General features: G+C 40.6%; 1 protein-coding gene across 1 annotated transcript in view; it reads right to left on the reverse strand.

Annotated features, from left to right (window-relative positions):
• TAF4B (TATA-box binding protein associated factor 4b) overlaps window positions 1-14,509 on the reverse strand; it is a 112,553-nt gene that overhangs the window by 59,367 nt on the left and 38,677 nt on the right. The window contains exons 6-9 of the mRNA XM_074985816.1: window positions 13,606-13,695; window positions 6,537-7,046; window positions 2,997-3,132; window positions 2,237-2,342 (exon numbers count right to left, since the gene is read on the reverse strand). Of these exons, the coding sequence (XP_074841917.1) occupies window positions 2,237-2,342; window positions 2,997-3,132; window positions 6,537-7,046; window positions 13,606-13,695 (842 nt within the window). The remainder of the gene's footprint in view (window positions 1-2,236; window positions 2,343-2,996; window positions 3,133-6,536; window positions 7,047-13,605; window positions 13,696-14,509) is intronic.

Consider the following 14,509-nt stretch of genomic DNA (forward strand, 5'->3'; position numbering starts at 1 on the left):
AACTACTAGTTTCTATGATACATTTTAGTAATTTATTCAAGTTCAGCACTACGTAATGACCTCCAATTGAAAGTTCAAGGAATGCACATGATATAGCTAAGAGAAGTTAGACTCTGGCTATCACCCTGAAGTATTTTCAAGTTATTCCATGTAGCCGTTACACTGGAAGACCAGCATGACATTATATAACAGCAATACTATTCCACAGTAATTTCTCTTACAGCTTTCCTAGCAGGTGTGGTTTCAAATCTTACCCTTTACCAATCAGACGTACATGGTAAAAGATGTTATCGGTATACCTGTTCATAGACCAGAAAAAGGGTCACACGCAGTCGGCCTCTGCTCATCTCTACTTGATGTTAGTTAGACTCTCAGTATTAGTTAAATTGGAATGAAAAGCACACAATATGTGGTTTACTGTAACAGAGAGGAAGCTGTGCTCTTACTGTGTGATCTTGAATGTGCTAGATGAAAAGTGAGCCTCTGGCACCCTCTGGTGTTTAAATGCACCCATTTTCCTCTTATTCCATCCCTTCCTCACTAAAGCAAGAAAAGCGGTCATCTAGCACTTTAAAGACAAACAAAATAATTTATTAGGTGATGCTCTTTTGTGGGACAGACCCACTTCTTCAGATTATTATTTACTGTATTTTTACTGAACTGAGAAGAGGAAGGTATTTAAGGAATACTTAAATCTACCCAAGGTTATATTGATGTTGGACTACAGATCAGAATAAGCATGCGGCCTTTAAATTCCATCCAAGTGACACTGATAAGGTTGGTAGAGAGGATAAAAAACCTGGGAGCGGGCAAGAGAGTTAAGAGCAGACAGCTATCAGTAGAATATTCTGTGAAGGTGTCTCAGTAGCGGTTTCTTGCTCCCATCCATTGTTTGACAAGGGTCAAATATGTTAGCTTTCCAAACAAGTGGGAAAACCCATCTTTTCCATATCACTATTTGGAGGAAAGACCATCTTTATAACTGTATTACTCTTATTCCACTACAGAAAAAGTATCTGTAAAGCGATTTTTATGTATTTTTTTCGATTCTGTAAGTGGCCAGGGATGACAAAGTAATAGGGAAAAAATAGAAGGGAAGTGCCAACATTAGATTTGGAGATTTCAGTTGGTGAAAGAAACGGTTTCTCTAGTGCTTTCTTGAAAAACATATGTTGTAGTTCCAAGGCACTCAACTGTAAAAAGAGGGATCTCTAGCATATACCTGGTACTTCCAATTTTCTGAAACCCTGTTATCCAGCGCCTCCACATTTGGCACAAGAAAGGTGTCGAAATAATGCAGCAGTTTGGATAATACAAGCAGAGCACCCCAGCCACTGGAAAGGCCACCCTGTTGAATGGTTTCCACGGCAGGCTGGTGACATCTGATCCTTGGCAGGCATAAGATGCAGGCTAGGCTGCAGTCCCAGCAGGGTGAGTCCCAGCCATGGGGAGCTGCTCTGACCAGCTAGGGCCCATGACTTCCCTCCTGTGACTTGCACTTGCAATAATCAAGAAGATAGGATTAGAAGCACAGGAAGCCCTCTGCAGCCTCTCAAAAGTTAAGTTCAGCTCTGATTTAAGTCAGCAGCGGAACTGAGTTTTGGCAGTCGCCGTCTCCACTTCTGTTCCCATGCTCACTTTTCCAGAGGAAAGCAGACTGAAGTTCTGAAAATTTAATGAATTACTGGGACTAATATTGTCAAAGATTCTAGTGATCTAAAAGGCCAGGTACTGTGCTGCTCACTACAGTCAGAGCTTTACATCTACCTAAAAGTAGCAAGTAACAAAAGATGCCCTTAAAAAGCTCCCATCTGCATCAGAAGTTTACTAGTACAGCCCAAATTATAGTCCAGTTGTATCTGGCTGCTTGGACTGAGCAGAGGTCATTTTTAGTTTTACCCCAAATAGGGTTTCTGGCAAAAGTAACAGTGCAATAGGCCACTCGATTTTATAGGGTAAAATATCAACATGCCTCCTCACTATAAAAGCATCATCATTAATACACAGTGGTAATAGCATGCTGATAAAGATCCAGAGCCAATAGCGTAAGGGTCTCAAATTTCAGGTCCATGTTTTTAGGTTCCACCTCCCTCACCACTAAGAGATGAAAACATCTATCAGAAGTCTCTAAATTAATTCATGGAGGCGTCACTCCCCTTATTTATACTGCTACTTGATCCTTTTGGTTAAGTCTTGTTTCCTACAGTCACAAACTTCCGACTTTGTTTATTTTTACCTGAAGGATGTTGTTCCATTCTCTTTTATTTTATGTTTCTGAACAGGAGATGCTTGAAGCGACAGAATTTTGTTTCCTGGCAGGGTAATTTGTTTCAGAAAGGAACCTAAAAAGCCAACATGCTAGAATGAAATTCAAAATCCAAGACAGATGCCTGTTCATTCAACACATATTCTAAACAAAAGTCATTGTTGCAGGCTGCAGAACCAATTACAGCCATTTGGAAAGCAGACACTCAAAAGTACTACATCTAACATTTTGCAAGACTAATATTTTTCACCCCTTAATGAAATAGCATTTCACCATCTTATCACTAACCTACCTGGGTCACATAATCCACTGCAGGAATGAGCTAACCAAGACAAAACTGAAACCAAAAATTACTGAATTATACGTTAAATTAATTTGTACCAGCGGAAGTGCACTTAATATCATGAAGCACCAAAAGAGCGCTTATCAGAGCAGCATTAATTTGCTAGAATGAGCATACTTAAAATATTCAAAAAGAGTAAAACTACTTACTTTGCAGTGAAATATTTTCTCAACAGGCAAGATGATGCCTAGAGCTCTCCCAAGGCTCTGTGACTACACAGTTCCAAGTAACTACCGAAGACACCTATAATTTTACCATAATTGACTGATTTGAATTCAATATTTCCCTTATCCCTTCTGCTCCAACATCTAATGCTACATTTTCACACAACCCAGTTTAAAAACAAAAACAAAAAAATCTCTCAAACTCAGAGAGATTCAGCCCTACCTGCAGGAAACTGGTTAGTTTGGATTAGTGCATTTAAAGGCATCCTTTTTTCACCAGGTTTCTGGATAGTCAGTGTTGTTGTTTGTGGAAGCGTGGCCACTTGTTTAACAATGCCTCCTGATGGCTGCTGGACTACCTGGAAACAGTACAGCCGATGGATCAAAAAACATGGAAAAAGCTAAATACAGAGAGACATGAATCCTATCAACATGTTCATTCAGCCAAAGCTGCTGGGGGTTATGCATGCATCGCTAGCTGTCACTTTAAGAAATACATCCTGCTCATGAAAGTTTACATATACTGTGCATCTTAAGAAGGCAAGTGAACCTACCAGCTGTTAAAAAAAAAAAATTATAGATAGCAACACTGACTTGGCTGGAGTGTTAAAGTTGCCAGACAGAAATTGCCGCCCCCCTAGATATGTTGCTTATTAAAGGTCTTCACTTTGATAAAAGAAACTGGCATTAAAGGCTATCAATGGAACAAAGAACTTCTTGCTGTATGGATTCAAACTAAGTATTTTTGAACTCTTGAGCAATGTGTTTCATAGCTTGTTCTTAAATTGTCCCTATATATAGGCAAGTCAAGACTATATGTATCTATGGAAGTGAGGATATGTTTGAAAACAATGTTTTTTCCCCCCCGGAATCAACAAGTTTTGATACATATTTTTTGTTAGAGGGCCTCTCAAAACTATATTTATGCCATGACTGACAAGTACTATTCAGGATGGGGTTGGGGTGGGGCTTGTGGTACCTGGCTTTGGGAGAGGAGAGGGGCAAGGGCAGGTGGGCTCGCAGGGCTTGGGCAGCTGGCTTGCAGGGTGTGTGTGGCTGGCCCCCGCATTGTGGGACTTGGGACACTTGAGCTGGTGGGTGGCAGGCTGGCCGGCCACCTGGCTAGCCCCAGCAGTGCGGGGCTTGGGTGGCTGGCCCTGGCAGCGCAGGGCTCAGCCAGCTCAGGCCACCAGGCGGGCGGCTGGCCCTGGCAGTGCGCGGCTCAGTTGGGGGTGTCTGGCAGGTGGCACAAGGCTCAGCTGGGGCTGCACTAGGCACTCACAAAGGGCCAACAAAAGCTATTTGTACTTTTTTTCATTTTAAGTAACATTTTTGTATCAAGTTTGTGTTTATTGTAAATTACAAATTCAATATTTGGTTAAGGGGGATAAAGAAGAGGTTGGGGGGGCGGTGTGAGGGTTTCTCTGAAAATCAAAAGCGGGGCATTATGCTGAAAAGTTTGGGAACCGCTGGTCTAGAGAGACTACTCTAAATGGTGCTGGTCCTGCCAGGAGGGCAGGGGACTGGACTCAATGACCTCTGGAGGTCCCTACCAGTTCTAGTGTTCTATGATTTTATTACCTCTAGCATCTGCAGGGTCACAAAGGGGACTACGTTCCTTCTTGCCCTAGTCAAAAGAATGGCAGCAAGCAGCAGAAGCACAAAGACTGACAAAGTGTAATGACCCACTGGCGGACTCGAACTGGGGACCTCTGGAGCTTAGTACAGGAGCCTTTACAGTTTGAGTGGAAAAGCCAGCTCGCCCTCAGCTAAGGCTGTAGAGGAGCTTCATTTTCTCTCTGTAAGTGGTCTAGGTGCCACTACACAGGACAGTAAACCTCACCCTTAGGTGTTGTGATTACAAAAGCAGGGAATAAAACTAGGGTATGAAGAGAGCCCTGTGAAAAATAAAGTTACACAATTGTTTTATTTTTGGGGAATTCCATTTTACCCATGGAGGAGGAGGACAGGTGCTGCTGCTCATGGGGCTACTTCATGTCATATTTCATAAACAACTCAGCCCCATAGCAGAAGCTATTGATATGGCCTAGTCAAAAATCAGGTCGGTCTTCATCCATTCACCTCTCTCAGGAATGGCCAGACTTTGGAAAGAGCCAGAGTTTAGCAAACTGAACCTACACACAGACAGGAACTCAAAGTTGGGGCTGGATGTAGCATGAGTATCCCATGAGCCGGTAAATATTTTAACCTGGAGTGGGCAAGATCTGGCCCAAAGCCCACCCACCAGGCCCATCAAGAACAGAGCAGCCCCAGGGGTCAGAGCGGCTGGCTGCTCTGTGTGGCTGGTTGCAACTCGTAAGGTGGCAGGGGGTGCACAAAGGGAAGGGGATGCTTCGCATGCTGCCCTCAGTCCCAGTATAAATTTCTCAGCTTTTGTGGGTTAGTTTCCAACCCATGGAAGCCCAGAGATTTTGCTGGGGGTGGCAGGTGGAGGGGCTGCACGCAAAGCTGCTTTCCCCCTGTCCATGCACAGTACAGCCAGCCAGAAGGAGAACCCAGCCGTTTTGAGCTATCTGAGGCTGTGACAGGCATGGAGCCCACCTGAGCAGCCTCACTAGGCTGCTAGGTGGAAGCCACCTCCATAAAGGTCCTCCTGGCCACAGCCTGCCCTGGCACCCCAGCACTCAACTCCCTGCCCCAGGTCACCACACAAACCCTGTGCACTCCCCACCCAACGTTACAACTCTCTCCCGGATCCCACAACCCCACTCCTATTATACTCTCCGCCAGCCAGCATCCTCTCCTGCACCCAAATCCCCTACCGCAGGTGACAACCCCCTTCAGCCAAATTCCCTCTCAGACTCCACATTTCTTAGGCTTCTCCTTAATGAGGGAGAAAATTAACATGGAGACTTGCTTTTTAACAAATTATATCAAATGTGCACAGCTCTAAAAATAACCAAAACCTAAACACACATACTGTTGAAGACCCAGGGCTGGACAAGAAGCTTAAGAGATGAAGAGACTCATTAGATATTATTTTTTGGTCATTAATAATTAGTCAGGTTTTGCTCATATAAAAAAATGAGTAAGCGCCTGTCTCAAGTAGTTTAGCTGCTTAGCTCCATGCACTCCTACATGAGTCACTGTGCAGATTTCAGTTCAGTCCTCAGCCAATAGGGATCCACACTACAATCCACTGTACCAATACTCCCAGGGAAAAGCCAGAGCAGAAGCCGGGAGGGAGTCCTGTCTCCATGGACTGTCCCCCTGCAGCTTTGCCCCAGAATTGAGACCATCAGCAGAACACCTATGAACGGATTCAGCTACACCTGCACTTGGAATTTTGTATTCCTGCTAAAGAAAAAAATTCTTCCTTTTTGTAGTGAGTCACCTGGAATAGCCATGACAGCACTAGAAGTCAGGAGCCAAGACCCCCCTCAAGTCCAGTTAGGGATATTCTCAGCACATCTTGCAAGATCAGCTCCCAAAACAAACCCTCAGCTCCAAACAAAATTTATCTTTGATACATCTATTTCACACTCAGATTTGTGACCTATAACATTAATCAACAGTAAGGTGTCTGCATTTGCTCTCCCACACTTGTTAAAACAGCTGCAAGCCACCATAATTTAAGAGAATAAATTTAATTTAGCCAGCACAACAGAACAATGTCTCAGGGAAATCCAAAGCAGCCCATTAACCGATGGCAGAATTTCCTTTTCTAAATATTTATAGAACTTGTAATTCAAGATTGTGCTTCTGGATCCGAAGACAAAGGTGGAGGGAAGTTTAATCTTACCAGCTGTTTCACTCTAACTGCCTGTTGAGCATGGACCGACTGTGCAACCGTAGAGTTGGGCTGAGTAATTTTAATACCGATAGGTGTCCCAGTGACTGATTTCATAGGCTGAAGAGGAACTGTCGTCGTGGTTGCCACTGTAGATGTCCGGACAGGTTTCAGACCCTGAAGAGAGGTTGTTGCCACTGCAGACATGGAGACTGGATTTGCAAGCTGAAGAGGGGCAGACACTGTTTTTTCAGTCTGAAGGGAGGCAGGAGCCACTGTCACCGATGTACTGGAGGTGACTGCTTTTACAGTCTGAGAGCCCGTGACCACTGCAGAAGTGAGCGCTGGTTTTATGGGCTGAAGAGAGGTTGCCAGAGCTGAGGTGGTCGTTACCATGGAGGAAGGTGGTGCTGCAGACGTACAGGTAGAAACAACTGCTTGGGTTGGAGCTTGCTGCTGAGTGCACTGCTGGATAAAAGTCTGTGCATTGGGCATTAACTGCCGTAAAGCAAGCATACTTTTCTAGAAAAGGAGAAAAAGATGGGCAGCCATCATAATACTGTGCATACCTCAGGCAAGTTTAAGAACTGCATTACTTTTCAACCGATTTTTCAAAGTTCATCTTGTTTCATGAGGAAGACAAGAAGTTATTCAGCATTACCTACAACTGTAGTCAAAGTGACAAAACAGCATACATAATGTAATAGTTATAGCATACAATGTGCAGTAGTTAGAAGTTGTTCACTGCTTCTCTATGGAATAAACAACATCTGATATTCGATTATATTTTCTTTTAATTAGTTACCTTTCATTTAGTAACTAGGCTGTAGTCCATGTTTCACTGTGGGAATAACATAATTATATGGCTTTTGATCTTTGTTTCAAAAAAGCCAGCAGCTTATTCATGGCATTGTGTTTATTCTGTTAAATAAACATGTTCTATTAAAAGTGTTCTATACACACAGAAGCAAAATTCTCTGGACAAAAATCTATAGGATTCCCCTGGAGAGTCACCAATATTCAGTTTTATATACTTCCTGTAGTGAAACCTGCCTATCCAGTACAATTCTGATATCGTTCATATATGCAGTGTCATTTAGAGCACATTTATAAAATTCTAGGGTCCAATAAAATGTTCATTTCATCTTGGAAAGGAATAAACCTACTATTCTTTAATCCCCAAAATATGTGGGCAAAAAGCGTACCTGACTTATTACTTGTTAGAGATTTAATTTTGAATCTGAATAATGTATTATCTGCTTTGTTGACTGGTGTATTTGGTTCAGACTTCCTAAATTAAGTCTTCCTAGCAAGTCTCAAACTTTTAATGAGAACTTCAAAGAAAGCAGCCAGTGGAAGTTTCTCTAAGGGATCGCCTAATTATACAGCTCTTAATATATGCTTCCACTGTCTCACATAAGCAAGTTTCATCATTTTAGTTAAAGTATTCAAATTTTGGCTCTTCTACTTACAAATTGTTTTTCCTTTTGCAAAACAAATGGTGTAAAGCATTCACTTAAGTGGCATGTGCAATTAGCATTCAAGGGGGCATTGCTATTCTATGTTAGAATGGTGCCCATAAAATACGGCCTAATAACTCAATATGCTTTGTCTTCAATGAGCATATTTAGCACCTTGGGTTTGCTTGTTCTGAGTTCTCCTTCCCTTTATAAGGCATAGTCTTGCTCAGCTTAAGAGTCTAAGGCCTGGTCTACACAGACATTCTTTAGTTTAGTTAGGGGGTTGATTTTTTGCCAATATTGTTACATGTATGTGTAGATGCCACTTTCGGCATAAGGGCACCTTATACTTCATAGCTTTCTCTAGTGGGAAAAGTGGGAATGGGGGCAGAAATTTAAAAGGTATACATACTACACTTGAACCTCTTTAATCCAGCAACCTTGGGAGACAGGCTATGCCAGAGTGTGAAATTTTCCAGACTGCAGGTGTTCACCATAATGAAGGTGACAAATATTACTGTAACTTTTGTTATATACCAACCATTACAAACCATCTACATGTATAACTGTTCACAAGAGAAATCCTTCATGCACTGTATTTAAAACTTTTGTTTTGATCATCTGCACGTAATTATGGAGAAAGCCACTAACTGTACAGCACAGTATTCTGACATCTCGTGTTTAAAAGATAACTGTGTACTAGACACTCCAGTGTGGGTGCGAATGTATGTATAGGGATGTATGCTTCTTGATGCACTGTATTTAAAAACTTATTTTGTTTCTCTCATCATTGTGGCACTCCAGCCATGGGGCGGTTCAAACTTTGGTTGTTTTAGGGTTAGACTCCCAGACTGAGTTAGTTCTAGTATAAACTGAATCTACATAACCAAAATTGCTGCTTTAATTATGCTGGTATATTGTAAACATATGATGATTAAGTACAGCTAGCTCTACCTGCAACAAGACAATACTAAGAAATTGAGATGTCTGGCTACCTTTTCCGACTATAATGTTTGAGGTTTCAGTTACTGGGGTGATCCGAAAGAGCTGTTTTCTTCATGAGATACTTAAAGCAAAAATAAATCTAATGTTAATAGCTACAGGAAGACCCTCTCTCCTCTTCCAATCCATAGAGTAAAAAAAGAAATAATTACATTACACTGAGATTTAAAGACTTTCCAGCTGCGGATTTCTTGAAGCAGGGGGTGGGGTGGGAGGAAGTACTTTACCTACATGCTAGACACATTGGATAGATAAGGTTATTTGGATAATTAAGTTAGGATAAAGTTATGTCTTCAAAAGTCACTTAAGAATTTCTTGACTTTTCACCATGGTTACGTCTACATTTGGGCAAAACTTTGAAATGACCATGCTAATGGCCAAATTGGAGAATACTAATGAGGCACTGAAAAGAATATTCAGCGCCTCATTGGCATGCTGCTAGCCGTGGCACTTTCAAAGTGCCACGTTTCGCTCGCCCACAGCTCATCTACATGGGGGTCCTTTTTGAAAGGACTCCAAACATTGAAATCCCCTTATTCCTATCAGTGCCTCATTAGTACTCTTTGATTTGACCAGCAGCATGGGCATTTTGAAGGGGGGTTTTTTTGGGAAATGTAGACATGGCCCATGTGCCAGACCATGTGTAGGCAAGAGTTTATACAGCAACATGAACCCAGCATGATTGATTTGAGAATGAACTACAGGTTGAACTACTCTAATCCACCATCCTCAGGACTTGACTGGTGCCAGACGAGAAAATTTTCCAAACCACAGAGGTCAGTATTGTCTAGCAGTATTACCAAACATTTTTGCTTACTAGACTCTTGGAGCTAAATAAAACAGCACAGAACACAGAGCCAGGACCAGTGGCTGTAAACAAACTTTACAGAATTGTGGGAAATTTGACCACACCCAGGATAAGTGTTCATTCAGCTAACTAAAATCATGCCAGACCACAGATTTTGTAAAATGAGTGCCAGATCAGAGAGGTTCAACCTGTACTGTCCTATAGCCAATGTTGTGGATATCTATAGTAAGCAGTAAAACAAGTTAACAATGAATACATTTTTGTATTTTACTCATGAGTCATGGCATGCTTTACACTGTGTCTTGTGATATCTTTTTCAGCTTATCTCAAAAGCACAAAAAGGTAAAGCCTCAAATATAGGATAAGAAATTGGAAATCCATGACTAAGGCAATTCTTAACATACCCGTTCATACAGGAAACATTTGGTTATGCCAATTTACAGTCTGCTGAATAATTCTAACCAAGACCAGTTTCATTCACCCTTGCGTTAACTAGTAGTTACGAAATCCTCAATTTCATCTATACAGTTAAACCTGGTCTGTATTGGCTGCAAAATCACGGTTGGCATGTCAGGTAAGTCACCTCTTTATAGGGTTAAAACAAAAGTTTTGGGCTACAGAGCAGACTATATGCAGTTAATAATGAAGTATTCACTCCAATTATGTTCATTTCATAAACTATGAAGTGAGAATATATAACAGAACTTTAGTTGGTAGCTCTGGTGTTGGTAATTTTGACCAGTCAACCATACACTTCATTTGGAACCAGAAGTATACAATCAGGCAGCAGCAGACTCCAAAAAAAACAAATACAATGCAGAATTGTCTTGAATATAAAATTAAAAAATAAAATGTAAGGTGGCATTTTCTTCTGCATAGTGAAGTTTCAAAGCTGCATTAAGTCAATATTCAGTTTGTTGAGTTGTAAACTTTAAGAACCATAAAGTTTTGGATTTATGAATAACCTCCATTCCCCAGCTGTTCATCTGTCTGAAGTTATACTCTAAGGCTCTGTCTACATTATATTCCTCTTTTGAGAGAGGAATGCAAATGAGGGTAACCAAAAATGCAAATAAAGTGTTATTTAAAAATCTGCTTCATTTGCATAATCTCATCCAATTGCTTTTTCAGAAGAGATTTTTGAAAAAAGCAGTTTTAGAGGGGTTCTTTTAAAAAAAAAAAAAAAGAAGAACACAACCCTTTTTCGAAAGAATCTTGTAAACCTCATTTGTTTGCACAAATAAGAGTTTTCGAAAAAGTGCCCTGCCCCAGAAGAATCCTGTCTTCACTGCTTTTTCCCCCCCACCCTCAAAAAAACTTCAAAAATAAAAAGGCAATTAGACAAGATTATACAAATGAAGTGTAAGATTTGTAAATCAGAGCATCATTTGCATTCCTCTTTTGAAAGAGGAATGTATTATAGACATAGCCTAAGAGGAAAGTGTTCTAAAAACAGTACTAGAGAGGAAGTGCATATTTTACTGTAATGGGACAAGCTACAGCCACCCATTGTAAATTCACTGCAAAAGTTGTAAAAAAAAAAAAAAAAAAAAAAAAAAAAAAAAAAAAAAAAGCCACCATGAAAAACTGGGAATGAGAGAGAATACTTAATGTAAAAATTGGCATTTGTGAGGTTAAAGTACCCGAGTACAGTGGCACTGACCAACTCCAGGCTAAAATAAGAGAACTTATTGACAAGGCGTTTACAGGTTACCCTTGAAAGATAGGTATTAGCTCAGTATTTGACAGATTACCACCACCCTTTGAAGAACTAAGGTTACTACATAACAAAGTTCATGAGGTAGTACAATATGCTGTACAAACAGAAAAAGGCAGTGTGTGGATTGCCTCCAACCCAGTTCTGCCATTATGCTATTCTCCCCTAGGTTTTGAGATCTTTGCTCTGTACTTGCAGGTGTTCATGGGTTCACTGACTACTACTACAGTTGGATCTTTGTCTTATAATAGAATGAACCTCTTGGGAGAACACTATTCTCTGCGGCTACATCTACACTATCCCAAAACTTCGAAATGGCCATCTCGAAGTTTACTAATGACACGCTGAAATAAATATTCAGTGCCTCCTTAGAATACTGGCAGCCGCAGCACTTCAAATTTGCTGCGGCTCACTGCCATACGGCTTATCCAGGCGGGGCTCCTTTTCGAAAGCACCCCGGAAAACTTCAAAATCTTCTTATTCCTATGAGCAGATAGGAATAAGAGGATTTCGAAGTTGCCGGGGTCCTTTCGAAAAGGAGCCCCGCCTGGATAAGCCGCGGCAATTTTGAAGTGCCGTGGCCGCTAGCATTCTAATTAGGCGCTGAATATGCACTTCAGTGCTTCATTAGTAAACTTTGAAATGGCCATTTGCATGGCCATTTCGAAGTTTTGGGATAGTGTAGACACAGCCTGCTAGTTTTAGAAAAAACAATCACTATCTGGCTTTAGATCAAATTGGCTGAATGGGGTTAGAGTTATCCTGTACTTTTTTCCCTAGGTTGTGGTACATTGACTGGTTAGTGCTTGGTGCAGTTTTCTATAAACCTGTGTTTTGCTCAGTTTAACTACACGTGGCACCTAAAGGTAGGCACTGCTTATTTCGTTATAGTAGGATAGCATCTTTATTCTTGTTCCATCAGAAACATCTAAACACACAGTTTCATTCTGCTCTGCAATATACTGATTATAACTTCCACTACGTTTGACTGAATATTAAGTTTTAGAACAGCTTCAATGAGAGTCCCCAAGAATTAATGCAAAATGTAGTAAGAACAGCTTCTAGAATTCTATCAGTGACAGTATACACTTTGGGACAATCCACATGAGTTCCGTAAGAAGGGCATGTTTTATATAGGTTAGCTTTCTTGACTACAAGTATTATTGTTTCACTCCCTGGGAGCTGGATCTGCAAGCACTTTGGTAAGTGAACTGCAAGATTGTGTATTTTCCTTTTAGCTCCTTTGGCACAGAACCCATGTCCTGTGCTGAAACTCATTTGTGACCAAGGTCCCTCTACCTGACAGCAGTAAGATAGTGGGAGCAGTTGGAGGGCCAAGAACAGCTTACTTCATCTAGAGCAGCAAAAAGTCAGCTATTTCAAAAGACTGGCAAGCACTAGCCTGATAGGCCCTAAAAGAGAAGGTGGAAACTTAACAGAGCAATAATTGTAGTTTTGTAAACACTTTAGATTAACTGTGAAAGAATTCATAAATCCATCTGATTTATAACTACTCTGCTTAGTTTTACATTTCTCAGTGCTCAGACAAACAAAATTAACCTATTTCATTTCACTATCAGATTGCTAATACTGCAATGCATTTCAAGACCAGCAATCAATGTTCCATTTAACTTATTCTGCGCATGGAAGGAAAAGATTATGTTCAAAGCATGAGCAAATGTGCACCATGAGTAGAACCCAAAAGCCTAGCAGTGGATCCCCTGCTAATTAGCTGAGCATCATTTGACTCTTGAGTGTCTTCACAGGCACATAGCTTAAAAGGACCACTGCAAATTAGACAACTTTGCATTGGAACTATACTTAATTTTTCAAAGCTCTCTGATGGGTTTTTACACAAGAAAAAAAAAAAAACAACTAAGGCTCAACATGGAAATGGAATGTAGCAACCTAAAGAGATTAGTAAAGTAGTTGTAAGAAAAATAATATTGTGGCTTATTTTCTGTTCACTTTCTAAAGTTTGATTTGACAGTCTTTTCCAACATGAGTTTGAAATTAGATCCTAATATCAGTGACAAACCTGTGGTTTTTTTAAGTGCAGAGACCATAAACTTCAGAACCATTGCACAAACATACCTTGAGGAAAGGAACCAGATATGGTTGTGGAGAGGACTTGAGTTCTACATAGAGCTTTTTTGTAAATTCTTCTGGTTCAATTTTTGCTTCCTAAAAAGAACAAGAAAAGCTTTTCATACAAAGTTGATCTAACCATAAATATGAGTAATTTCAAATTATATCTAAAAAAGAAAGAGAAAGCATCCCAGCTCATGGGAATTCCAAAGATGAAGTTGTTGAATTTCAGAGTTTCCACATACTTTTATTCATATGATTTTTTTAAACCCTAATTAAATACTGCATTAGAGAATTAGTCGTTTCAGCTCTGAACAGTTAACCCCTTACAAGAGCAATAACTGCTGAAGCATTCATTATGAGCCAGTAACAAGTGATTCCCAAGATAAATGTTACTTAAAAATATAACCTTAACTCCCTGTGAGTGCCAGCCTTGTGCAAAAATACTGTAATGTATTTTCTGCAAAATAAAAGTAGTTTATCTACACTCCAATCAAGAGGGATTCAACTGCAGAGGTCATGAAAAACACAATTAAAGCTAATTTAACATGAAACTTCTCTCTAAAACAGAGTGGGCTTGTGTACGCTACCACCTTCCTTCGCAGGAAGGATGGTAATTAGGGTGTTGGGAGTTTACTAATGAAGTGCTGCCATGCATAAGCAGCACTTCATTAGTAAGCTCCCAACACCCTAATTACCATCCTTCCTTTGAAGGAAGGTGGTAGTGTACACAAGCCCAGTATGTAACAGTCAGAGGCCCTTTATAAAACGGTAACAAGATGACACAGGGAGAAGCTATCCATCCACAAGTCAAGTTCTATGAGGGAGAACAAGATACGAATTGATGTTGATCCTCAATCCCACAGGCTACCACTGGTGGGTTACTTTGACAAGTGATTAGTTCAGTGCA

Source organism: Carettochelys insculpta, chromosome 2 (assembly GCF_033958435.1).
Source record: "Carettochelys insculpta isolate YL-2023 chromosome 2, ASM3395843v1, whole genome shotgun sequence".
In the NCBI taxonomy this organism is placed as follows: domain Eukaryota; kingdom Metazoa; phylum Chordata; order Testudines; family Carettochelyidae; genus Carettochelys; species Carettochelys insculpta.